General features: G+C 42.8%; 1 protein-coding gene across 4 annotated transcripts in view; it reads left to right on the top strand.

The window, feature by feature from the left end:
- PAK3 (p21 (RAC1) activated kinase 3) overlaps positions 1-26867 on the top strand; it is a 72094-nt gene that overhangs the window by 28102 nt on the left and 17125 nt on the right. For all 4 annotated transcript variants that reach the window (XR_010784561.1, XM_066559753.1, XM_066559752.1 and 1 more), the window contains exons 2-8: positions 6866-7062; positions 12240-12340; positions 16900-17053; positions 18098-18135; positions 19340-19471; positions 20056-20218; positions 24617-24680. Coding sequence is in view for 3 of the 4 variants with exons in the window: in XM_066559753.1 (XP_066415850.1) it covers positions 6888-7062; positions 12240-12340; positions 16900-17053; positions 18098-18135; positions 19340-19471; positions 20056-20218; positions 24617-24680 (827 nt within the window). In the remaining variant the exon portion in view is untranslated. The remainder of the gene's footprint in view (positions 1-6865; positions 7063-12239; positions 12341-16899; positions 17054-18097; positions 18136-19339; positions 19472-20055; positions 20219-24616; positions 24681-26867) is intronic.

Genomic DNA, 26867 nt, shown 5'->3' with positions numbered 1-26867 from the left:
GCACTGCTTAAGCACAGCCCTTAAATACACACCTAACTTTAAACATTGCTGGCTTTACTCTGCAAAAGTAATTCTGTTTTGCCTTTTTGGGGTCATGGCCTGAACAGTCACAGCTTTGTACAGAAGGGGAAAGTGAAAAAACCTGGGCAAGCCCCAATACTAGTTGCACTTGGAAGAGTGAAGCTGTGTGAGGAGTGGGAGCAGGTCCGGGGTGCTGGGAGTCTGCAGAGCAGCAGCTTCACCACTGGGAAGAGACACTAAAAGTGGATGTGCTGAGGGGGGGTCAGAGATGAAAGCCAGATGTATTTCGTAAAGTGTTGCCCGTGGTTGCATTGGCAGTACGCAGAGAAAGAGTTGAAGAGTTGTGGAAAGAAATATAGTTAGGTAGGTTCTGTGTTTGAAGAGGGGAGATGGGTCCTTGAAGGCCATGAACTGAGAATGCTGTTGAATGCTAATTAAGCAAGGAAAGTATATTTTCAGGTTATTTCCATCAGTTGTGACAAGCTCCACTGTTTAATTCCCAGCTCTTAGCAATTAAGCTGGGTGATTCAAGATCCAGACAAAGGACATAATAATTTAAATTCTAAGAAATGTTTAGTTAAAAGCATTAAATTCACAGCTACTGCATGAATATACTTTCTGTATTCATTGACATTCTGTATTCATTATTGCTACAAGTACACTGTCAAGAGGGAATTTTAAACCAGTATTAGTAAGTCACTATATTAAACTCTTAATGCTGCAATTCCTAACAGAAGTTTGTTTATCCCATCTCAGAATGGATGTTTCCATTTCAAATACTTGGGACCAAGGTAGTTTTACTGGGATACAACCTGAATTCAAAATGTGCCCTCCACACAGAGAGCTTCTTATGAACAGCTAGTTCAGAGGCCAAAAGTTGCTTGTAGCAAGTACAGAGGATAACTTCTGAATAAATGAATATATTGGAGGGAATCATAAGCTGCTTACAGGGTGTTTGCAAACAGGAACAGAGAGTACATTCATCAAAGAAATTACTCAGTGAGAATAATTTGTTCAGCTCAGAGCATGTTTACCTGGCTGTGAGGGGAATGGGGAAGTTTAATTGGCAAATGTTTGTATTGTGCTTTGAGACAGTTGTATGAAAGGGAAGCGTTCTTGTTGTTTCTAGGGTTATAATTCCTTCTGTAGCTTGTGTGAATGCAGCCTTTTCTTCAGGGTTGTGTAAAGAAGGGATGCAGTGGTTGTTTTGCACCACGTGCACCTGGGGGAGGTCCTACAAAAGATGTCTTCACTTCAGAGAGCACCCTGGCTGTGTCTGCCCTGCCTGCAGAGCCAGCCCCACACACCTGCACAGTCTGCAGGCAGCCGAGGGTGGAGGCAGCTGAGCACAGACTGCCCTGGGGGTGTTATGGACCCTGAGTACCCGGACAGAATTGTCTCTGCTTCAGCTGATGCTGAATATGGCCATTTTTTATCAAAAAAGCCTCAGTATTGTATTTTAACTTATCCAAGTTTTACAGAGAAGACAGTAAACATCTTCCACAAAAGTAATGAAATCATGACTTCATCTGTTCTGTCCAACTCACTGTCTGCTCTTTAAAAGAGCTGTGAGAAAAATGCAAGTAAACATGGAGAGCAGATACAGGTCTGAACTGGGCTGGGAAATACTCTGTAAATACCTGAACAGAGTGTCTCAGTACTCAATATCTAGAGAGAATCCTTCTCAGTTACATCACCATTGATTTTTGGAAATGGATAAGTATCACTGGGAGCAAAATTTGGCCCATACAACTAAGTAATAAATATCTTTTTGCAGGAAGTATATTTATAAACAAAGAGCGAGCCTTGGATCTTCAGGTTACATTTGCAAAGCTGCTGCCTGAAAATTGGCATGGTTCCTTCCAGTCAAGTGATCCTGGAGACAGTTTTGCTGCATCCCAAGCTGCAGTAGTATCTCTGAGGCTTTAGAAAGGAACACCAGTGTCTCTGCAAACAGGATGCTATTTGTGAGTTTTAATTGGAACCAGTCGTGTTTGAAGGATGCAGACTTTGAAATAGCAGGGCTAACCTAAGAAAGCTGTTCAAGATCTATCCACAGTGTTCCCCAGATACACAGGGGTGAAGAGCTTACTGAGATCAAGGCCCAGCATGAGATTCTGCTCTGAACTTGAACTGAATTGCACAAATCTTTTGTGTGTATATTATGTTTTGAAGACATTTGAGTGCTTCAAATATCTTTCTTCCTCTAGCTTGTCAAGGACTATATGCAGAAATATTATGAGACAGGCTTTTTGCAAAGGGGGAATTGAGTGAATTGAGTCACAGAGAAGCTGAATGCCATACATTTAAAGTCAGTGTTTGTCTTCTCACTTAACAAAAACTGGTGATTAGAAGAGGTAAGGAGGAAGGAAATGGATGTTAGGTCATCTTCTATAACCCTGTCATAGTTATGCAGAAGCAACTGACCTGGCTGAGAATTTAATTTTAGCTTTTGCCATTTGGCTGGGAAACTTTAGCTAACACACTCAAATTCACAGTTGTATTTTGGTACAACACTCTGTCTCTTTAAATGCTTCCTTAAGGCTGATGGGCAGTGACAGGATTTTTTCCTGGAAGCAGGTAGTTGTTGGTCACCTGTCCTCTTTGTTGCACAAGTGTGATTATCTTAGAAATTCTTTTAAAAAGGGTTACCAGCACTACCTTGGTTGCACTAATGGGGTCCTTGAGGACTGAGATGAGGAAAATCCTGTTAATTGTGCACTCCATTCTCTTGGTGAGCACCAGCTGGCCTCTCCAAAAGCTGTCCCTGCTGACAGCCTGGATGGCTCTCATGGTCCTGGTGGGTATGGTCAAGTGCTCTGGTAGCTGCGGTGTTTCAGCTTACAAACCAGCACAACCCTACCAAAAAACACCACACCCCAAAACTCCCAAGCAATTAAAAAAATGCCTGAAGAAAAAAAGAGAAATAACACCAGAATTTGATGGACTGAATATATGGATATGCCAGAGTAATTTCCAATAGACAGAAAATGTGTTTTGATGGAGTTAGTCAGAAGTAGACTAGCAGGACCAAGGACTTGTTATAATGACAGGAAAACCTGGCCCCAGAATAGAGTATTGGAATAGGATCCCAATATTACTGGATGGAACCTGCCTGGGCTCGTCTGACCCTTGCTGCTGGGCCAAAGGTGGCAGCTGTGGTGTTTCACCTCAGCGACACCTTTGGTTGGCTGGATGTAGCAGCTGGGAGCTTGGAACAGGTCCAGGCATGCAGGAACTCAGTTTTACCTCTGGTGGTAGAGATGGTTTACCATCTTCAGGCGGTGGTGAAGGGAAAAGGGGACGGATTCTGCCAGAGGGTTTAATCCAGAGCTTTATTGCAGGGTCACAGATCTCTGAATCTTGTAACAGCTCCAACAGAACCCCGAACCGCGTGGTCCTGTGTCTTTTAAGTCCGGGGAGAGGGGGAGGGAAGGGGTAGGTGTGCCACCAACCAGGTAGGAGGGGGGAAGGCTCAGGGGACAAGTGACACCTGGATAGGCCAATGACCCCAGGGCTGAGAGCATCTTTTGAACTTTTGCCAATCAGACAATGCCCTTGCTGGAATGCCAAGATTGATGGACAGCACTTAGCAAGGGGGCAAGGGGGAGGGGGAAGGTATTGGCCCACCTGGGAGGGACTGGGATAGCTAAAACAGGATATTGCATCACACTGCAACAATAGAGTATAACTTGAGCTATCTGTAGTTGGCATTTCTCTGCAATGTAAATCTGAGAGTTTTCCCAGCTGAATAGATCTTATTGCCCCTCCATTCATTACAGGTTTTCTCTAAGTTTGGGTTGGAGTAAATCGGTACAAAATACTTAAAATATGAAGTCTTACATGATAGTGAATGCTCTTTTGTAATGATGCTGTGGTACATGAAAAATCTCAGAATTAATGGAAGAGCAGATAGATTCCTCTGATCAGGAAAACCATAAATCTTAAGTCTTTTGGTGTGTATTGCTTTGTGGTTTGCTTTAGTCTTGATTTAGACCAGCTTTAGAAAGTTAATATCAACCATTAAACCTTCTAAGCTATCTTCCCCTGCTTTTTTTTTTCCCTGGTTTAGAAGTGAATAAAAGAGCTTTGTACAGTTCTTGAAACTGAGCCTGAAACAGCTCTGAACAAAATATAGTGTTCCTTTCAAAATCTTGGAAATAATTACATCATAGGCAAATTGGGCCAGAAACTGTTAATAGTATTCTTTGTGGGATGAAATCCTGTGGGAGGACCTATTTCAGCAGACTGGCATTGTTTACAAATAGATGCAGTGACAGGTACAGTTGTCCCATTCTGAGAGACATCTGTAACTGTGGCCTATAATGGGCTTCTCAACATAACTGCTTTGCTTTTGATAGCAAGCTGAAAATGTGCCTTGGTGCTCCTGTGGTCACCTTCACACTGATCATCCTGGGAGGGAAGGCTGTATTTGGCACTGGAAAACTACTTGTAGGTGGCTTAAAGAGAAAATAAAAGCTTTGCTTGTATAAGCTCCTGGTCTTTGAGAATTGTTGGACATACAGAGAGCTGTGTCCAGATGTCTCTGCTGGGCTTCATGAGCCAGGAACTCTGCACAGAAACCTGGGCATGATGGACCTTCCCTTCAGCAGGATAACAAACACAGCACATGTGGATCTCCCTGTACCATACAGTGGTTTTCATTACTGGCTCCCCCCCAGACACGTTCCTTACTAGAAAACCTTCTGCATTTCAGGATGGAAATCACAAAGATTAGTAATATTAACTGTTTGACCTCAATCTACAGAAGCATTTAGTTCTCTAGGTAAGTAGGCTAGTCTGTACTTGAAAACTACACTGGCACAGGCTCTGATCTGGCACATTTACAGCTGTTTCTGGGTGATAAGAAAGCATTTTACTGGCTGTGTATGTGCTTCTAAAGGTGGGTGAGCTGTGTTCCTCCATCACCAGAGCACATCTTTACCTGGACAGTGGGACTGTGTGAGCAGGGCCTTCTCTTGGGAACCAGACACATGCTGGAGACCGTGGTTTTTCTGAAGGATCACTTTTCTTTCCCAGATGGTGTGGTTCAAATGACAGACACACCTTTCTCTCTCACAGCTGCCTCCAATATATTACTCCATTAGTTACAAGGGTGTGATGTTTTCCAAGCTTTTAGGTCTGAAGGCAAAGCCCTAGAGAGCAGCACCTGGTCAATGGCTGCCTGTGGTTCAGTGCTAGCTGCAGGTACAGGTGGAGATGAACAGCCCCATGGTGCAGGGGAGGTCTGACACAGGGTGAGCCTATGGTAGACATCCTCTTTGCATGGTGAGCACCCATTGATCTACCAGCAGAGCAATTGTTTGAAGTCTCCCTAATTTGCTGCAGGGAAAAGATGCTGCAGAAGGTCAGGCCACTAATTAAACAGAAACAGGTTGAAGGCAGCTGGGAAGGTGCTCATTCAAACTGCTCCCCTGATGGAGGTGAGCAGCTGGGGTTAGTAGCAGCTTCAGGTGTGTGTTTGTGAATCAGGGTCTCCAGGATCACTGCTCCATGCTGTCTGTACTGGGGAGAAGACTGGGACCCAGCTGTTGCTAGAGTTTTCAGCTGTGTGACCTTGGGATGGGTTGTGGGATCCCATGGAGATGTAGATGTCTGGGGACAGATGCAAACTAGAGGTGTCATGGTATATTACATTTGTTGTTTTTTTAACTGGACTGGTGTTTTGAATCTCAAATCTGGCTTTTTGGGATTTAATTTAGATGAAATTAAAAATGTAAGTCAAGTAATTTTAAAAAGTGATCATTTTATGTGTGGTAATTTAAAAATGGTAACAAAGGCTAAAATGCCCACGTCATGAAAAATGTCTGAAGTGAATGTCTCTAAATGTTTCAGTTGATCATTTAGCTTTTACTTGTAAGGTAACATCAGTTAAGGCAATGTGGATTTCATTATTTCCTATTAATGTACCACCCATAAATCTGGCAAAATTACAGTTATATCAAAATAAATGTGGTTGTTGAAAATGTTAATCTCCATTCTAATAAAAAAAACCAAAGCAACCCAAGACCAACAATGGAACCCCAAAAGCTCTCAACTGTGTCAGCTTTACCTGACCAAAGGAGAAGCAGCTGGAGCTTCAGGACCTCTCTGTATGTGACAGTCACCATGTTTGGTTGATAGTTGTGGAAAAAACCCTACATCTTCCATACCTGAAAAACAAGTTGCTTCCCTTTAAATTTAAGAGAGTAGCTGATGAGGGCCATAGCTTGTGTTACCTGTGAATTAGCATGAGGAGAGATCCAGAACATATTCACAGTGATGTGCATATGCCTTCTGTAAAAGGAGCCACATTGATTTTAGGGGATGGAAGACAAAGTGCCTATAGAATCACAATGTTTAAAAAGTGTAGCCCACATCACTTCTGATCTGTCTGAAATGATACTCTATTTTTGGGTCTTAAAACAGTTAATTTTATGAAATGTTGCTGGCTACCCATATCCCCTCAACGAGGACCTTGTTTCTTACATAATAAAAAATGATTGAGTACAATGCCAGGTAATTTCAGTAAGTCATTTAACTTTTACTTTGGAAGTCTGTTTGAGAGGTAAATTTGGATTGCAAACAACTACAGGGAAATAGGTGTAAATAAAAGCTGCAAAAATGTATAACAGATAAAGAAAAAGCTGTATTTAATGGTAATACCTTGATTTTTAGGAGTAAGCCACTCGGTTTATTTACCAGCAGCAACCTTTTTCAGAGCAGACTTTTAGCAGAGAGATTTTCTCATGCCACTAGAAAGCTTTTCCTGCCCTCTTTCCTGCCCAAGCCATTGGCCTTGACATCCTCCCTTGACAGGCCTGTTTTGTGCTGTGCTTTGCAGGAGGCTGTGAGGGCTGCTGAAGATGTCAGATAGTCTGGATATTGAAGAGAAACCTCCAGCTCCACCGTTGAGAATGAACAGCAACAATCGCGATTCTTCAGCGTTAAACCACAGCTCCAAACCGCTCCCCATGGCCCCCGAGGAGAAGAACAAGAAAGCCAGGCTGCGCTCCATCTTCCCAGGAGGAGGGGATAAAAGTAAAGTATCAGCACTGCAGATGGGGGCTCCTTCTCTGGGCTTTCTGCTGGTCATTGGTTTTTGTGTTTATTTTCTGCCTCTGTTTTCTTTCTGTTTCAGTTGCAGGCCGTAGTACCAAAGCCTTCTGTTCCAATTACTCTAGAAACACATTTCAAAAGAGGAGGAGGTGTTCAGTCAGTTACTTTCTTGTCTATGAAAAGGCACTAAAATGTGCACACATTGTGCAACTTGCCTTTTAAAAATAGTTTATAGTTATACTGGGGAATCCTTTCCTTTGGATTTTGCTTTGCATTAGCAGTAAATACAGAGATGAGGATGGGAAAATACTTTCACAGAAGTGAAAGGGCAAGATGCCTGACACTTTAGGATTTTTTAATGCACTTATATCCCAAGCTCTTCTTGCTTGTTCCTTTTGCAGTGAAAGTGGATACTTGGTTTATAACCTGCTAGGTGTGGATGCAGCAAGAGAGTCTTTTAAACATGCAGCAAACAGCATTTCCTTTGCATTCTTTAAAATGCATTTGTGGAAAGGAGTGTGTTTTGAGTTAGCTTGTTTGCAGGTTTAAGGGAAGGGATCTTCATTATTTCTACTCCCATGGGAACTGATGGGCTGCACCTGCAAGGCTGATGTCACTGCAAAGCCACTCTTGATTATCTTTGGAGGGTTGGGGTCACTGGGGGATATTCCTGATGATGGAAACAAAGTATTGATCTGGGGAAGTGAGGCCAGCCAGCCTCACCTTGGTCCTTGGGAAAGTGGTAGAGAAAATCCTCCTGGAAACCATTTCCATGCAAATGAAGGATAAGAAGGTGGTCAGGAATAGTCAGCATGGATTTGTGACGGGGAATTCATGCTGAACTGTACTGACAGCCTTTTACCTTGAAGTGACAGGCTTGGTGGTGAAGGCAGAGCAGTGGTTGTTGCTTCTGCTTTAGTAAGGTGTTTGGCAGAGCTTCTCACAGTGTCCTCACAGACAGACTGGTGAGGTACAGTATAGGTAAGTGTACAGTGAGGGAGACTGAGAACTGGCTGGAATGCTGGGCTCAGAGGCTGTGGTCAGCAGCATGAAGTCCATCTGGATTTCAGGAGTGATTCTGACTTCAGTGTCCTCCAAGGAGAGCTCAGAGCTATGGAACTGTGGTCATTCCCTTGGAGCTCCACCTTACCTGTGCTGCCCCATGCATGAGGCTGAATGAGGTTGTGTGGAGCAGCTGGAGATAGTCTGGCATTCAAAACTCCTCACAGTAGAAGGCACAGTGGCAGTCCCATTCCGCCCCTCAGCCATGGGTAATCCTGATGACTTTTCTGATGTGAGGACTGTAACTGGATGGGGCCCATTTCTTAGGCAGACCTGGCTGGTTCACTCTGCAGATTGTTCCCCCAAATGTCCCCTTCTGGGAACAAAATTAATTTTCAATTGATTCTTTTTAAAGGCCAAAATGAAGGTTTCTCCCAGCTTGCTTAATTCCTGGAAAGACTTGGATCACTTCTTTCCCTAAGTGTTAGCAGGATGGTATTATCCCTTTCCAAGGAAGCATTTTCTTAATGAGGAAATGCTGTGTAAAATGCATGCAGAGAAGGGGAGACTCAGAAACAACCCCTCCTGGAAATGATCAGTGACATTAAAAATGTAATTAACTACCAGTCAGAGCAATCTTAGGGAACATACAAGTGCCACGATTTTAAATGTGACCGTGAGGAAAAGTCAAGTAAGATTTATAGCTTAATTTTGTGGGGTGAAATAATAAATGGAGGAAGTTTAGCTTGACTGGCCAAGTCCCTTGAGGTAGTTTCACTGCAGAGTTGGTTTGTGGGTCAGGGTATCAGCTGGCCTGTGTGTGCTTCATAGACTCTGTGACACATTTTTGAGACTCCTGCTTATAAAACAGAAGGTGATTGATATGTCTGCTCTCATCTAGTACAGTGCTTTGCAGCATCACTATGTTAAATCCATAGTTCATCACTGGTGCAAGTCACTAGAATGTGAAGAAAACACCATGGCAGGGTATTTCTGCCTGAACCTGCAGGAGCTTTGTTGTCTTTCATTTGCTCAACAGACAGGAGGGATGTGAGGATGGATATGGTACAGTGTGTTCTCTCCAAGGCTGTGGTGTGTGTCAGGACTGCTGTGCCTGGCACCAGGAATCTTTTGCAGTCCCTCCCCTGCTGGAGTGCAGCATTTTCACTTAGAGTTTGAATACTTGTGTTTAAAACCTTGTTTTGGCAAGCCACTGATGGCTCTGTGGAGCCCTTCTGTGGATCTGCAGTTGAAATAAGCCTTTTAGGCAGTAGTGTCCTGCCCCTTCCCCTAACACCTGACCTCCTCATGTTCCTTGTATAGCTCCTCTTGCTCTCATCTCTGGGCTAATGTACCCCCATTCCTGAGGACAGGAAGCCAAGGCAGACAACTGAAAGTTTCCAGTGTCATGCAGGCAATTTGTGTGGAATAAGGAGCTGAACTTGTTCTGCTGGAGCTGTGAAATTGGCCTTCCTGCCTCAGAGATCATCATGGTGGTGGGAGCCACAGTGGAGTCACAGCAGTAGTGCTTCATTCAGCAGAGGTGTTACCTCAGCAGAAATGACTTGATTCTTCTGGTTGTTTGATACAGGCTTGTTCTTTCATTAAACCCCCTGTGATGCTGTGAAAGAAATTCACTCTGTGTGCACACTGGGGGCTCCATGAGGGCACTGTAGAGCATTCCGCCTAAAGAAGTCAGGAGGAGGCTGAGCTGCACAGCTCAGATGCCCCTTTGAGATGTCCATCCATGCTGAGTTCCTGGGTCAATGATGCCACTTCCATTGAAGCTGCTTTAGACTTGGCTGCAGAGGAGAGCAGAGTCTGGCCTTGAGGCAACTGGCACCTCCTGTACAGAAAAACCAGAAAAGAGGGAAGGAGAAAAACTCAGCAGAGTAAAAACCAATGGAACAAGGGAAGAGGACAAGGCTACAGGAGGAGCATGTTGGGAAGGAGAATGGGAGGACAAGTGTTGAGAGGCAGTGGAAGGAAGAGGGAATGGAGGAAAGAGCAAAATGAGTTGAAGAGGAGGTGAGCAAACAGGAAGGCATAAGCATGAGGTCAAACCCTTTCTCTTTCTCTGAGAAAAGCTGCTACTTAGCTGAGTCACATTTTTCTCCCAAAGAACTGCTCTTTTAACATATTGGTGATGATGGTGATGCAGACTGTGGAAAACAGAACAATCTTTGTTCTATTCTAACCTGTCATAGGTGCTGAGGTGGTGTGGAGGCCATACCTCATGGCTAACTTTGTGCAGCAGGAGTGTATTGTGAAGGACATTTACAAGAAAATCAAATAGGAATGTTCAGTACAAACCTCTTGCATCCAGTGAGTCAGGTGCTTCCAAAAAGTCATATCTTTTCATATAATTTTGCCAGCTTGTGTGAAATAGGAATGATATGATTTGCAGAGCCCAGACAGAAACATCGATGTTTTTACACTGGGAAGAGGTGAGGGTGCAGTAAAGAGATGTTTAATTCTGTGATTCGTTTATAGTGTATCAGCATTTGGACCATAGGTGTTATATCACAGGTCCATGAAGCAAATGAGCCAGATCTTGGGGAATGAGCTGGATCACTTGTCCTCCAGCAGGAGAATCCTAGAATGGACAAATGCTGCTTTTGGTGGAACATTTTTATATAATCCCTTATTTCACTTCTTGATTTCACTGCTGTTTTGAACTGAATATGATAGTCCTTAAGTGTAATTTTTGCTGCAATAGCTTGCAAATGATGAGGTAGAAGAAGCCAGTTTTGTTACCTACACACAGATGACATCTTCTAACTGGCAACGTCTGTCCTGAAATTTAAACAACATTATCTTAGTGATAAAAGAAGGGGAGCCTTTGCATTTGTATTTTATATATTGCTGCCATCTTTACTGACTGCTAAATGAAAATATTTCATTGGTGAACAATGTGTAATGGTGTGCAGCACAGACAAAAAGTGACAATTATTTAATGAGGATAAATGCAGCAACACAGAGCAAGGATTAGAAGCATTCCAAATAGACTGTAAGGACAAAGAGCATAGCATCTTTATCTCAAAGGATGCTGTAAGGTAGAATAAGAAATAAGCAAATAGAGGCCTTGTGGAGCTACTGCCTGAGCAAAGACAAACTTGAACTGGGAGGGCTGCTGGTACATAGTGAGTCCAGTCTTGGATGAGACCCCTAGATGAACTGTGGAGCTGGCAAACATAATATTAAAACACTGCAGGAAGGTGAAGACAACTTCCCTCAGCCTTTATTCCACTCATTCTTTATCAGGGTCAATAAAACTGGGCTGAAGTGACATTTGTCAGTAGTGCAGGAGATGGATGACCACAGGGATTGCTACTTTCAAAAGGTTGTAAAGAGGGAGGAGATGAGAAGCAAATGCAGGTTGACTGACATTCAAGTCTGCCTGCTTAAGTACAATACTTCACACTCTGGGAATACTGGTGGAGTGGTTTAAAAAGAAAAAAAATCTGGATTACTAATAAAGCCTGCATTTTATGATCATATGTCTTAGTTAATTGAGAGCTCAAAGCTTTTCCAAAGATATTTATGGGATTCTGTTGCTGGGCAGATTCTGTCTTTGCTGAAACAGAGCTGCTGTTTCAGCCTTTTTGTTGGAAGAGGAGTCACCGCATGAGCTGCTGGTTTTCACAGAACCTGTAGGAAAAAAATGGTTATCTAAAAAACCTCTCCTCTGATTTGGCTGATTTTGAAATGGACTCAAACCATGTTGGAAAGCAGATACACATACACACATGTTGGAGAGCAGACACACATGGTGTATCCTGTGTGATTTACTTCTGCAGGAACCCGCAAAGTCAAATAGGAGTTAGTTTCTAGACATGAAAACTCAATGAAAAAAGAACTGAAAATAGAAATCATGCTGGTTTAGAGATAGCCTAAGAAGACTACTTCATGAATAGCTTGCTTTGGCAGCAGTCACACTGGCTGAAAGAAAAACAAAATTAAATAGCACCTTGTAGACCTTCCCTAACAGAGGTTGACAGGCATTGTGTTAACCTGGGTCGGTTCCTCAAGTTGGATGGATGTTAATTGATTTGTTTTCCACTTTTAAAGCACTATTTTGAGCACACCTGATTGTTAAAAGTTTTAAATGAAAAGCTGTTCAGAAAATAAGTGCTTGTTAACATTTTTGCCTCCAGCCAACAAGAAGAAAGAGAAGGAACGTCCTGAGATCTCTCTTCCTTCAGACTTCGAACACACCATTCATGTGGGATTTGATGCTGTCACTGGAGAATTCACAGTGAGTAACTGCTGTATTTCTTGCTTACCAGAACTTCTAGTTTCTTGATGGTAAAATAACCTCCTATTGCCAGAAACATCAGATCATAGCAGCTAGGCTGTGAAGAAAGGGACTTTTATTTGTTTGGCTTAGGATTTGGAGTGTTTAACTAGTGATTCAGGCTGCCTTTTTTTTTTTTTTCCCTCCAAGAATTGTCAGCAGAGTGTCTGTGGGAAATGAAAACTAGGAAGAATGTAGGTGTATGCTTTTACCAGTCCCCCAAGCTGCTACAAGGGTTGGTTATTCAGTGTCTTTGGGAAAGCACAAAAAGCCCCCCCACCACGTGCATAGTAGACAACCAGCCTCAAGTGCAAAGTCCAGCTCTCTGCAGGTAACCCTTGGAAACACTCAGAAAGCTGCAGCACTGTGGAAGTCCATTCTAATTTAGTGTCCTTCAAAATAGGTTTATACACTAGGTGATCAGTGTTTCTAGCCTTTATGTATTAATAAAATAGCTGTCAGCTTTTGCTTCTTGAATATCAACAAAATGTTGGGAAAAACAAATCCGATGGAAGCTCTTTGAAGTGTGCAGGGGGCTTCAGAGCATTTTTTCTCTGATTACTAGTAGGGTACTGAAACCATTGTTCCTTGAAGCTGAGATGGCAGTGAGCTTACCTTTTGTTAAGCTGTGGAGGTGAGAGGGAGCATTAGCAACTCTGCTGCCACCAGTAGTGCCCCATGAGCTGAGTGGTCAGACTGAGTAATCACCATTGTGGACTGTGCTAGTGCTGACTGGCTGCATACACCAAATAGGATGGGACAAATCATTTGCCTGGACAAAGGATGGTTAATTTTCAGAATTTGAGCCCTAAATGTGATTTATTTATATTTTCTACTTTGATTGCTACTTTTGTTTCACAAAGACGTTTCAGAAAGCTGGGAACTTTCTGTGTCCTACAGTAGCAGTTGCAACGATAGGAATAATAGTAGAAGAAAAAAGACACATTTAATTACAGCATGTCTTCAAAGGAGTACTGAAATTGAATTATCCTTAGTAATTAGGAAATACAGCTACATTTAAAATAAGTGGACTAGTTAATTAGGATTTTTAAAATAGATGTCATAAAATCTTCAAATTTTATTCTGTGCCAGACCCTAGGGCTTGACTAAATGCATGTTTAAAAAGCCCAGATGTGGTCATTTTTGATCAGAAGCTTTGCATAAAGCTTTTAAAATTTTGTTTTCCCTGCTGTCTGTCCTGATTTTTCCTTTTTTTTCCTCTCTTTCTTTCCCTGTAGCCACTTTATTGTTCAGTTTAATTTTCAGTGCCATTCTCCTTATCTTCATATCATATTATCTTACTTTATGCTTTTGTTTCTCTCCTTTTTTTGTTTGCATCACTTCTTCTTGTCCGTCTTCACCTTCCCACTTTCCTTTTTCTTCCCACTGGACATTCAGCTGTTCTTATTCTATATCTGTTCTTCCTTTCAGCCCCCCACCTTTATTTCTATCCTGTGTTTGAGACTTTTTCCTTCTGACTCCAGGCAAACACAATGGGTCACACTCATTTTCTCTCACAATCTGACAGGTGGTCAGGGTCCTGGTTAGTTCATGTCCCTGCCAGCTGGAACAGAAAGGAGGGACATTAGGCTTAACACACTTCAGTTTTAAGCACAAGCACTCACTATCTGTATTTCAGGATCAAGGTTTGGATAATTTTGAATGTTGTTATTATCTACCAGTGTTTCAAAGCAGTCACTATCATTAGAGACTTTAGGGGTTTCTCGCTGTCAGGTGCCTTCAACACAAAGCAAATTTAGCCTACATGGCTAAATAGGTCCAGCTTTGTTGTTGTGGCACAGTTTCTTTTTAAATACCTTTTTCCTTTTGCAAACAGTGGATGTGAGATGTCTGCTGGTTTGCAGTTACACCACTTCTTGAAGTGTGGAAGTGCAGTGCTGCAGTCTGAGAAAGCTGCAACCAATTCAAAACTAACCAAAGGGACAGTGACTTCCCATGCACAGCTGGCCAGCACAGGGCTAAATGCTGTAGTCCTCAGTGGAGTCCAACATCAATCAAAGGAAGGGAATTTTTGCACCATTAAGAGCTAGACATTGGCCCCAGCTAACCCCAGATGCAGGCATTACATTACACAGTACATTAGGCATGTTTGGTTTGTCCCAACCTGGATAGAACCTGTGTGTCAGCTGGGTAGTCATGTGGTTAGTACCTGCAAAGGGACTGCCTCTAGCCCATTCCATGTTCTGATATTCCCACTGTCTAGTGGTCACACTGTCTGCCTCTTTCAAAAGTTTGGAAGTGCCATGGGAGCATCCAATCAATGTGCAAATGTACAGGGGTTTTTGTTTTGTATTATTGCAGCTGTCATGCCAGTAGTGCCTGCTCTCCTGGTTATATGCAGTGCATTGGGCCATTTTCTGACACCAAACCATTGCCCCCAGCTGCATCCCCTGATTGCTGTTAGATGCATCCTAATGCACAGTTGCATGGACTCCTGAGTTCTGGCTTTCAGGCTTCAGCACCAACCTGTGTTGTCCATGATGAAAAAATATTACATCTCCATTTCACTGTGCTTGGAGCAACCACATTTGCTAAGAAATAGGGTTTTTAAAGCAGAGAATAAAATTGGTTGGAACTGTTGGGTGGGAGCATGTTGCTAGAGCTTTATTTGAAAAAGAATTTGCATTTTCTGAATGAAGGGCAGTGTGGTTAGCAGGCCTTTGGGGCGTGTTTTTTGTGAGGCATGCATGTTTGAAACCATTTCCTCATCCCCAACCTAGAAGAAAATGTGGTTACCCACCAAACTTTTAAAGCTTCTAGATTCTGACATTAGTAAGTGGGAAAAGTTGTGGCTGTAGATCCAAAGAAGTTGCACGTTCCTAATCTAATCAAGCATTTCTTTCCAATTGTCCTGATTTTCAGTCTGACACACACAGATTGTTTGTGTTGTGGCAATTCACAGCCTCCCAGATTTCACAATCTGACTTTGACCATCTGCTCTCTTCACTGGTCAAATGGTGATCTCAGGGATGGAGAATGCCCAAGCCTGGAAAAAACTTTTATAGAGCCATTCAAAAATGGTAATCTGGCTTCAAAACCAGTCAAACTACAAAAGCCCAGATCCTTCTCTGTTTTTTTGGGTTTTTTTTTGTTTAGTTTTAAATTGACTGGGGAAAGCACATGTAAATTTTTCTGTCAACTGCCATTAATTCTCAGGAATGTATTTTTATGAGGAGATAAAAACTATTTAAAAGCAAAAGGAGGGGGAATGATGCTTCCAAACTTTGGAACAGTTGTGATTTTTCTGTTTTCCTAAATCTGCCTTCCTGTAGCCTGTCTACCACTTGATCTATTTGGTATCCACTTCGTAATTCCCATTTTAGATGGGACTTGCCCATTCTGGCCCATTGGTTTCCTCCTCCCACCACCTTCTGAGTTTGCCCACATTCTGTTTTAACTTTCTTTTCTTTCTTTATTTACGTCCATTACAGCCAGATCTCTATGGCTCACAGATGTGCCCAGGGAAGCTCCCAGAGGTGCGTCACAGGCCCCAAATGCTTCTTTGAGATGTCATAGCACTGCAGCAGCAGGTTGATGTGTGTGCAGTAGATTTGTTGCTTGGCTTTTCCCACTTTTTTTTCATCAATCCTAAACTTTGGAGGCCCATGTCACACATTGTTTTGTGGACAATTTCTGAGAAGAATCTATATGGAAGTAGATTGGGGTGGCATGTTTTTCCTTCAGTGAATCCTGCAATTTGCTGGTCAATGTCAGCTGTGCAGTAAAGGGGGAGATGACATGCTGGAATTATCTTGGATAACTGAAGCAAGTTCTCATCAATAGAATTTCAGTGTGGAGCTGGGGCTTTTAGTGATTGGATCGATTTTCAAATTCCACCTCACCCATAAGATGTCCAAGAATTCATCCAAAGCTTTGGATGAACTCTCAGCCTGTTTTATGAATCCCTGGTTTCTGTATGTTTGCAGTAGAGAATCTAGAGACATCCTTTACAGCTGTGGTATACCTCAGTGTCATGATTTTGAGAGCTGAAAGGCAGATTCTTTACCCTGCAGTGTTCCCTGGTACACTGAAAATTAGTTGTATCAGGGTGGGGTTTACTTTTGAATCAGACAGCAGTGATCATTTCAGCAAAATGTGTTTGCATTCCTAAGCATGAAAAGTCCAGTGTAAAGCTCCTAAAAAACACTGTGTTGTGCACCAGTAGAGAATAAATAGTCTTGTTACGTCTGCCCTGAATCACCAGGCAAACAAGCTTAAGCCTTAAATCTTTATTCCATGGAGGAGCAGAGTTGATTTCCAGAGAAGTTTCATCCCCTTTTTTTCCTTTCACAGTCATTACTTTATTTTTATAAAGTTGGGTCCTGGTTTTAGCTAGATTTTTGATAGAGAAGAAATGATTGCATCTAATTTTAATTGTAAGGTGTCAATCAAAATTTCTGCAAGTAATCTTACAGCAAGCATGGGATCTTGGTAAAGATCTGTGAGGCTGCAGGTTTTAAATACTCTAAACCCACTTTGTTTCCACTCAATGTCTACAGGGCATTCCAGAGCAGTGGGCCAGGCTACTACAGACCTCCAACATAACAAAACTGGAGCAGAAGAAGAACCCACAGGCTGTTCTAGATGTTCTCAAATTTTATGATTCAAAAGAAACAGTTAACAACCAGAAATACATGAGCTTTACATCAGGAGGTAAGTTGATGTCTCCCAACAGGGGAGGTCAGGCTCCAAAATGAGTCAGAGCAAAGTTCAACATTCAAATTGTCAGGAGGCAACCTGAACCAATTCTTCATTGTGGGATACTCTGGAATTTAATTCCATTTCTCCTTTTCTTCCCCCTAAATGTCATTAAAATGCAACAAACTTGCTTTGTTGCAGGTTTTTAGAACTAACCAAGATTTTGTTAAAAAAATGCCATTAAGATGGCATTAGTTTGGTAGAGTGCCTGTCAACAGCTTCAGCTAAAAAAGGGGGTGTCAGTAGCCAACAGGGTGCAGACTGCATTTGGAGTGTCACCTGCTGGGGTTCCATTTCCTCCACAGGATGGTCTGTGGCACTGGAGTCTGTCATTTCCTCACTTTGAAGGTTCAACCGAGACAACTTCCAAAATGAAGAAGCTTCTCAGAAGTATTTCTAAAAACTGTGCACTTATCTCCAGGATTGAGAGAAGCATCTTTTTAACCCAAATTTCATAATTAAAGGGTTTGACTAATTTGATGCTTACTGTGTGCTAAAATGGCAATTCCCTTTGTGATGAAATTCAGACTTCATAACAGTTCATGTGTGCTCCTGAACCCAGGAGCTGTTCTCATCCTTTGTCAGAATAGAGCTGCCATGGCTAAGAAGGGTTTTGAGGAAGCTTTTCTTTGGAAATGTTGTCAGCAAGCTAATGAGAATGAATGCATGCAATTAATTGAAAAAAAAAAGACCACAGGAAGAAAAGGAGAAAAAAAAAGACAGAAAGCTGCTTTAGCTCTTGGGTGGAACAGAAGCATTGACAGTTAAAGAACAATTTGCATTTTCTTGACCAAATTTCTATTTACTTTATTTACTAGCAAACAGGCCAAAAAATAGAGTCTGGAATTTTGTCCTGTTCTCTTCCTTGGTGTTGCTCCTGAAGGGATGGTGTGGAAGGAAAACAATCTCTATTTGGGTTAACTTGTTCTGTGGGATTCCCCAAAACAGGCAGGGTTTTTTCCTAACAGCATCTGGTTCATTCTCCTTTGCTCATTGCAGATAAAAGCGCCCATGGATACATAGAAGCCCATCCCTCGGTGAGTGGGAAAGTAACCTTTGATGTTCTTCATGTTTAAGAATTGTGGAGCAAGCCATGAGCTTTCCCTGGCTGATTTGTTCTTTTTAAAAAGGTGAAAGTCTGGTTTAGCAGACAGAAGATTGCTGGTTTTAGCCATGGTGTATATCATTCACAACAATATGCAGCACCACCTAATGAGCCCATTTTAATTTAGTTTTAAAAATTTAGAATGCCATTTCTATCGAGTTTCATGATTTCTCCTTAGTACAGCTGGATATATAACTGAATATAAATAAGGTTATAATTGATATGTAACTCTCTGGAACCATTGAAGGAAAGTTTTAAATAACCATCCACTCCAATTAAATGCTGGATTGCAATAGCAATCCCAGAGATGTAGGAGTGACATACACATTAATACTGACCAAATTTATTAGGGTTATTGTTAGTGAATTAAATAGCAAGTGACTGAATGGGGATTTGGCTTTTATTTTAAAGTGTTAAGCACTTCATGTGAGGTTTGTGATTACACAGCCAACTGTGTATGATGAAATGAAAATCATCTTTGAATATTCACACTTCAGATTTTCAATCAATGCCACGTCCCTTATCTTTAATAAAACACACTTCTCAGAGGAAGTGTGGTGTTCACCAGAGCAGAGGAAGCCTTCCCAGTAGCTTTTCCAGTGGATATGGACACCTTGGCAGATGCTGTAGTATTTTTGTCTAGCAGACAGAGGCAGTAATGAGACAGTCAGCATGACAGCTTTTCAAAATTACCGACTCAGCTCTCCCTGTTTGCTGTGGGCTTCCCTTACTGCTATTTCTACTGGACCAAAGGGATGGCATTTTAAAGAGAGCGATAGTCAGATGTGAATATGTTGAATGGTGCCTTTGATTTGCATCAGTTCTCCTAGTGGCCTGTTGTAGCCAGCTTTAAAGCAGTTGGTAAAAACTTCAGAAGGTGCATTTTCATTTTTTTGTTTCACCAGCAGATTTGGGATGACATGATATAACCCCCTGCCTCTGAGCAGCAGGTGGGACTGGGGGAGTTCAGTGCACCTATTCCTTTAAGTGTTGTCCTGGGTTTAACTTAGACTTTAGGCCCATAGGAGCAAGTGCATGTCTAGATTGGCCTCTGATGTCTGGGAAGACTGAGGGTAGAGGAAGAGCTTCAAAGTACCAGGATAGAGACTGACACTCACAGCACTGTCTGTCCACAGAGCACAAAAACAGCATCAGAACCTCCTCTGGCTCCCTCTGTGTCTGAAGAAGAGGATGAAGATGATGAAGAGGAGGAAGATGACAATGAGCCTCCGCCTGTTATCGCCCCACGGCCTGAACACACAAAATCAGTAAGTGCCAGCTTTTTTAGGTCTGTGTTTGGTGCAGTGCAGAGCTGCAAGTTTGTGATCAGACAGCACTGAAGGGGCTGAAGGTGCTTGGGTGGAAGTCCTGCCATGGCACAGAGCTTCACTCCAGCCACTGACACTGGGAAAATCAGGTTTGAACTTTCACATTCTCATGTCAGTTTCTGGGATTGTGGTGAGGGCCATGGCTTTCTTCTTATATCAGGTAAGAGGTAGCATCATGTCCTTCAATGCTACAGGTGTGAAAATGCAGGCTCCCTGTCAGCAGTGATAGCAATCCAAAGATGCTGTTCATATCCTGGCAAGATACATAGGACACACTGTCCTCTGGAGGTGCCTGTCCCTCTCCATGGACTATATCAGCAAGTCCATGAAAGTTGAACATGAAACTGGCCATGAACTTGTAACCTTTCATTTTTGCTTGTTCAGTTTGAGAAGTGGACAGCAAAACCAGTTTTAGAGTCCTGGATGTGGCTGACACGATCTTCCTAAGGGTTCATACTTGAAATATGATCTCAGGGGGATCTCTGCCAGCCACCTTTCTGACACAAAATAATTTCTTGTCACAGATCTACACCCGCTCTGTTATTGAACCTGCCGCTGCACCAGCACCAGCTAAAGAAGCCACCACTCCCCAGCCTGAAAACTCCAACACAAACACCCTGTACAGAAACACAGACCGGCAGAGAAAAAAATCCAAGATGACAGATGAGGAGATCCTAGAGAAACTGAGTATGTATTGGGTATTTTGAGTCTGCCAGAGCAGTGTATTTGCTGCAGGTGTCAGCATTAGCTGTACCAAATGTTTCTTGCAGTTTAGTGTCACAGAGTTGTTTACAACTCCCTACAGAAACTGTTGTGCTTTGAGGCAGCAAGAGAACACTTGGGGTGTTCCTGCTGCCTTTGAGGGCAGCTGATACTGGGTTGGGTTTGCCTGAGCTTCCTGCTGTGCTTAAGGCAAAAGCAGAGATTGTTTCTGGTTGAGCAAAAGGCTGTGACCTAGTGAATGACATAGGGAACTCTTGTGTACTAATGGCCAAATGAAACAGAATGTTTGGGTTCCTAAATTCTCTCTAGACTCCTAACTTCTCATGGTTCATTGGAGTCAAAATACTTTGCAAAAATCTGTTGGGTTTTTGGGTTTTTGTTTGTGGGAGGTTTTTTATTGGTGTGGGGTTTTTTACCAGTAGACAACTGCAGCACTAAACTGGTCCCTTCAGCCTCAGTGAGCTCTCCTTGAGACAGTTACACATTTTCCAGGTATTCTCTTGCTGTCTTTTTTGTAACTGTTATTGCTCCTCCTACTTCTATAGTTTGTTTTTAAGAATTTTACAGTTTTGTCAGTGCTCCTTTGGAAGGAGCATCTGCTATATATTCCTCAGATAACAAGGCACTTTCTCATGGCTAATTCCCAGCCAGTTAATACTATTAGAATCCTGACTATTGGCTCCAGCCCCTGTGCACATCATACTCTACTGAAGCACATCAAGCCCTTCCTGATTCTGCAATGCAACCAATTGAATTTGCTTCTTGCATGTGATAGCTGCCAGTGCAGTGTTCTCAGATTAAATGGTTGGTTCAGAGCAGAGCCAGGTTATTCTGTGTCTACCATTAATTGTTAGTAAAAAAAGCAGATTGATCTACACCTCCTTCTGTCAGATCACAAAGCCAATAATGTGTCTTTAATGGAGGCACCTGCTTGTAGTAGAGTGCTGTGTGGCTGTGGTTTTTTCTCAGTGGTTGCCATTGCTCAACCTTCTTGTCATCCTTGCCCTGCCCCTGATGGCTGCTGTGAATGCACAGGCTGGAGCCTTCCTTAGCTGTGAGATTTCAGCTGCTTGCAGTTTCCTGCATCCTTACCAGGCTGACATGAATCTCAGTGACATTAGGGAGTATCCAAGGGATAAATTCAATAGCTTTAGCTGAGGGCATGGTGAAATAAATTCCAGAGCAGGTGGTCACCTGCAGGTATGTCAGCTTATAGAGAGGAATTCTGCTTCTTCAGCTGATGCTAAATGTTTGAGGCAGGCTTCCTCCCCTGAGATCTACAGGTACCCTGCATCCATGAGCTCAGGTATGTCTATCATTTATTCAAGCTGCTGTATATCCAGGTTGGGACTGGGCCCTAGAGTTTTGGGGAGTTGTATCTTTAAAATGTTACATGCTTTCATGCTTTTTCTTTCTTAACAATTTGCTACCAAGTGAGCAAGCTCTGAATGTCTGCCTTGGGCAAATTGTGATGTGGGCAATGAAAATATTTTTGTGCTTTCATGAAGCTATCTGAAAACAGGCATGATGCTTTTTTATTGAGTCTTGAACTAATTATATTTAAGCAGTGTGGTGCTTGTTCTATTTTAACTTGCATGACTACTCCACCTTGCCTACTTCCCTCACAATTCTTTCTATGCTACTTTTAGGAAGATGTCCCCTGCCCTCTTTTATCTAAAATGGCTTTCATAATTCTTTTCTACTTGAAATAGCTTGAGTTCTTTTAGAGCTTTTAGACTTTAATAGTGAGTAAAGACTGTAATATTGAGATAAGATCAAATAAAATTTTGTCTGTAATGAAATCATGACTATGTTCTACTGATAACTATAAAACAGAACTGGCCCAATTCAGGTTTCTTATCCACTTAATTTAGGACTTGATAAAGGAAAGTGCTTAAAGACATCAAAATAGCTGATAGGTTTGTCTTTTGTCCAGAGCAGAGAGTGCTTGTCTGAGCAGGAGCTGTGTACCTGTCACTTTGTTGATTTTAATACTGTGATGTTTGATGTACATTGGCTTAAGTACAGGGAACCAACCACAAACAACTGCCTTGGAAAAGCAGCTACTCAAGTCTTGAGGAAAAACCCAGAAAATCTGAACTTCAAAATTAGTGGCAAATTTGGAAAATAATTTTTAGAAATCTTTCTTCTTCAGTCCTTCTCTTTATTGTTTTCTGAAGTGAATGAACTTCCATGAACTTGTGATATCTGTTCTAGTAGATACACCGTTCCATTAACTTGCTGAAAATAGCACCTAGCCAGGCACTGGCAGCACAGTGTTCTTCCTGTTGTCCAGCCCAGCACAGAATTAGAGCAGTGTTTGATTTACTGCTGCAGAGCTCATGGGATTGTGAGCCACAGGGTGTGAGTCAGTCCCATGTGGGACAGTCTGGCCCCATCACCCATTGTGGACTTCATGCCACTGACAGCTGAAGTTAAACCTTGCCCTGCTTGACACCTTCTTGCACATTTGGAGATGCCAGGAATCTGATGGGAAGGAAAAAAAGCAGTAATTAGGATATTTGTCTGTGTCTAATGAAAGAGCCAAAATCTGATAGATAGTCTCAAACAAATCTAAAGGCTTAATTCAATAAACAGTACTGGTTTTTCTGGTCTGGTAGTTTCCTTGATAGAATGCAAACAGTGAAGCCTGAGGTGGTGGCTCAATTCAAATGTCTTCTAAGCACTTACCTTGGAATGTACATCACAGAAATAGTTTAAGAAGATGAGTTCAGAAGGAAAGACTTCAGTGATCTGCAGCTTATTTCCTTTGACTGATCTGGCTGTATCCCTGTATTACAAATAAATATTTGTTTACCTGTGCATCCAAAACAAAACTAGATGATGCACCATTCCCTCTTAGTAGTCACAAACTCCTCTTCTCCCTGTTCAGGCCATTTGTATGGAGCAGAGAGGTCTTCAGCATCCAAATGGGCATCTGACTGGCTGCCTAGCCAGGAATCTGCCTGCCAGCACAGTGAGAAGACAGGGCATCAGCACCATCTGGTACACTCCCTGCTACAGCAATTTTGCAGCCCTTGGCAAGGGTGTTAATGGAGCTGCAGAAGAAGAGGTTTCCTTTGCCCCACATGCTCACTCCCCTTACCCAGTGCTCTGGGAATGCCAGCCAGGACTGATGGCAGGGTGAGCCTGCCTGCTGCCTGGGATGCCCACATGGTCTCAAGTGCCCTGAAGTGGTCCTGCCCTGCTGTGCCAACCTGCAAGAGTCAGGTGGATTGGTGTGTCGGGAGCCCAAGCTGGGAAACCTTCAGAATCTGGTTAACTTTTCATAGTTTCATCTCACTGAAACAAACGGCATAAAGCAAAGCTCATTCTGCTTCTCTAGAGCAGGTCTTCACTACAAAATAACTTTTCAGTAGAGAAGAACATGACTAGAGGACTCTGGGGCTCCTTTCTAGCTGACTAGAAGGAGGGATAGGAGATGAGAAGGTATAAACCTCCTGCTCACACTGTGGAGCTTGATCAACCCACTGCTGCAGCATGGAGCTTCCAGGGGGCAGCAGCCCCTTGTTTGATCTGTCTTCTGCATCATATCATCTGGGCTCAGGATCAGCATGCCTTTGGGCAGCTGTCTGTGTCACACCAGCACCCCAGGAGCACTGCTGTCCTGTTAGCCACCCTGCTGGTTTCAGGAGAACATGAGCACAGTGTGTGGGTGGTGGTGAGAGGGTGAGTCCAGTGTGAGTGGTGGGGCTGTGTCACATTGAAAACCAGCAGTGTGGTTCTTGAAATGGTGCAGGGCAGGGATGTCTTCAGAACTTAGCCTGGAAACCAGTGATGGGGGCCCTGGTTCTGAAACCCCATCATTCTTGATGGTAAAATGAAATGCTGTTCACTGCAAACATGAAGGCATTCTTTTGGCAAACTGCTGAAAGGTTGAGATGGTCTCCTCCTCTCCTGGAAGCACTTGCAGTACTCTTCCTGTTCCAAAAATGGTACCTGCTCATAAAAAAGTGAACACAAGGTACATTTAATCTTCAGAAGTAGTAAACTTTTTGTTGAATCACAGTGTGTTTATTCCCAAGAAAATACTGGCAGAGTTGTTATAGCTCTCCTTAATGTTTGTAGTGAACAAATGCTTGCATTGGTGCCTCTTGTTTTCTGATCTCTGTCTGTTCTGAATGTTTCTCCTTGTGTTCAGTTTCTTTAGGGTAACCCTAAAGGACTGTAGTAAATCAGTGTTTATGGAGGCCATCTGTGCTGTGGAGCTGCCTCTGTTGCTGTTGTTACTCAACTGACCACAAATGGCCCAAAGCCCCAGACAGTGGGGCTGCATTTCAGATCTGCTGGAAGGTGGAATCTCTGGTTTGAAGTGAGAATCTTGCATTTTGTTTCTTTCAGGGAGCATTGTGAGCGTGGGAGATCCTAAGAAGAAATACACTCGATTTGAAAAAATTGGCCAAGGGTAAGTCATATCCCAGTTTCTTGTACAAAACCATGGACCAGGTATTTTGGTGGTGGAGCATCAAGCATGAAGAGAGGCAAGCTCCAAACATGTTCAGATATCATCAGCTTTAGATCCTCCTGTCTCTCAGTACTGATCAGAATTTATAACTGTGGTCAAAAGTAATTGAAAGACAACTTGATGCTGACAGAATCTCATCTGCAGCAAGGAGAAAGGCCTGAAGGACCTCTTGTCCCTCAGGTGTGTGGCTCTTGTTTGCTTATTTTCTTATGAGAAATCATTTTTGTATGTCTCAAAATAATACGACCATGCTGAAGAAAGGAGAGAAAAACATTATTACCTAAAAGAGAAACATACCGCCTGATAGCTGTCAGCTGATGGCTCTCAGTAATGTTTATTTCAAATATTTGCTTTAAACAATATTCAGTGGTCAGGCTTATAACCACATAGTTTAGAAACTGAAACCAGAGATTAAATAATAAGCTTTTTTTTTTTCTAGCAGGGGTTGTAAAACCCAAAAATTCAGTCATAGACACTGTGCTAATGCACTTCAGAGGAAGATACATCATCTGCCTTGTGGCAGATCCCTTGTGGATCTGCAGGTTCTAGGCATTTATTGAAAATAATCACCCAAGCCATTCCCTTTGGAAACCCAGCTTTGCTAACTGTAAATTGGATCAATTTGAAATATTTCCTCTGTGAGGAGGCAAGAACAAAAGAACTTACCTCAAAATTAGGTATCTGACTTGCATTTTAACTATGGGCTGCCTGCACCATTGGTGTTTCCTTGGCAGTGTTGTTCCAGGAGGACTGGCACCATCTGTGTAATGCCAGGCCACTGCTGGCAGTGTAGGACAGAAGCTGTTTTCTGGCATCAGGAGATATTTTCCTGCCTTAACTGTTTGTGGGGTCTGAGCTCAGAGTAGTCTGTTGCGAACCTGGAATAGTTAATGTACTGCAATAAGGCTGACACACCCATGCCCTTTCTCTGGCAGGTTTATCTTAAATCTCTGTGATTTGGTAGGGCCCTTGTGGGAAAGTTTTTATGCTCTATTCATTGTATAAAAACCCTTTCTCAAATTCCAACTTGCTTCCTATCCGAACCTTTAGTTCTTACTGTCATTTGTAAAATGTCAGTGCAAACTTCAAGCTGTGCCTGTCTCTTAGGAAAGGGGTGTCAGCTGAACAAGTGAGAGCAGAATAAACATGTGTGTGAAGCAGATTATTGCTGTCACTGTGAGAACGTGACCATCATCCTCACGTGGGAGTGAGCTTGTACAAAGGTGCCTTGACAGCTGGTGGAAAGACAAGTGGCTGGTATGTGGCCTAAAAGGGTATCTAAATGGATTTCCTCCAGCTTTTAGTGCAGCCTGAAGACTGCATAGCCTCCTTGGGGAGGAGTGTGCTGCCATAACTTAACTCATGCCTCTAACACTGCAGGACAACTTACTGTGATAGGAAAAGATCCTAAAGAGAAAGATGATCAGAAAGATAGTCAAACAGGATGATCAGGAGCACCCAGAGTGCTGCAGGGCTGGGGTTTGGGTGTCTGCAGCAGTGCTGGGCAGTGGCACTGCCTCAGTAGCTGATTTGCTCAGTTAATGCAGGTGCCAGTTCCTGAGCTTCCACCTCTGCAGTGAGTTGGGTACAGCTGTGCCAAAGACAAGTGTTGTGGTGTTGGAAGTGAGCAGGTTTTTAGTAGCTGCTAATGAGAGCAAGGCAGGGAGAGGTGTGGCTGCTCAGGGAACTGCAGGTGGAGAGCAGCTGCTTATGTGAGGAAAAGCAGCTGGCCAGCACATTGCACTGCATGGCTTCACACAGCTGGGAAGTCAATAAAGACTGTGATGGTTTTACAGCACCTTGCAGTGAGCAGTAGTCAGCAGGGCTGTGCTGCAGAACAGGTCAGTGCTGAGTCCCTGTTTTGTCCTCTGTCTCCAGCTGAGGACTGAAAATGTTGCTTCCACCAGAGGAAACTTAGTTTTAACTAGCACTTGATAAAGAGGTTGTGTTTGCTCAAGCAGTGTTAGCTCTTGTAGCAAGACAAATTAGTCTGGAGCCATGAGCAGCCTGGTTAGTACTGCACTGCATCACAGTGACACAGATCTAATGGTGAGTCCTGGCACTTGCCTAACTGCAGTAAAGACCAGGTGCTGCAGAACAAATTAAAAGTTACTGGTCAGAAATGAG

The sequence above is a fragment of the Molothrus aeneus genome, chromosome 14 (assembly GCF_037042795.1).
Source record: "Molothrus aeneus isolate 106 chromosome 14, BPBGC_Maene_1.0, whole genome shotgun sequence".
In the NCBI taxonomy this organism is placed as follows: domain Eukaryota; kingdom Metazoa; phylum Chordata; class Aves; order Passeriformes; family Icteridae; genus Molothrus; species Molothrus aeneus.
Note: the sequence above shows the minus strand (reverse complement) of the source record. Positions and strands in the feature narration are given on the sequence as shown.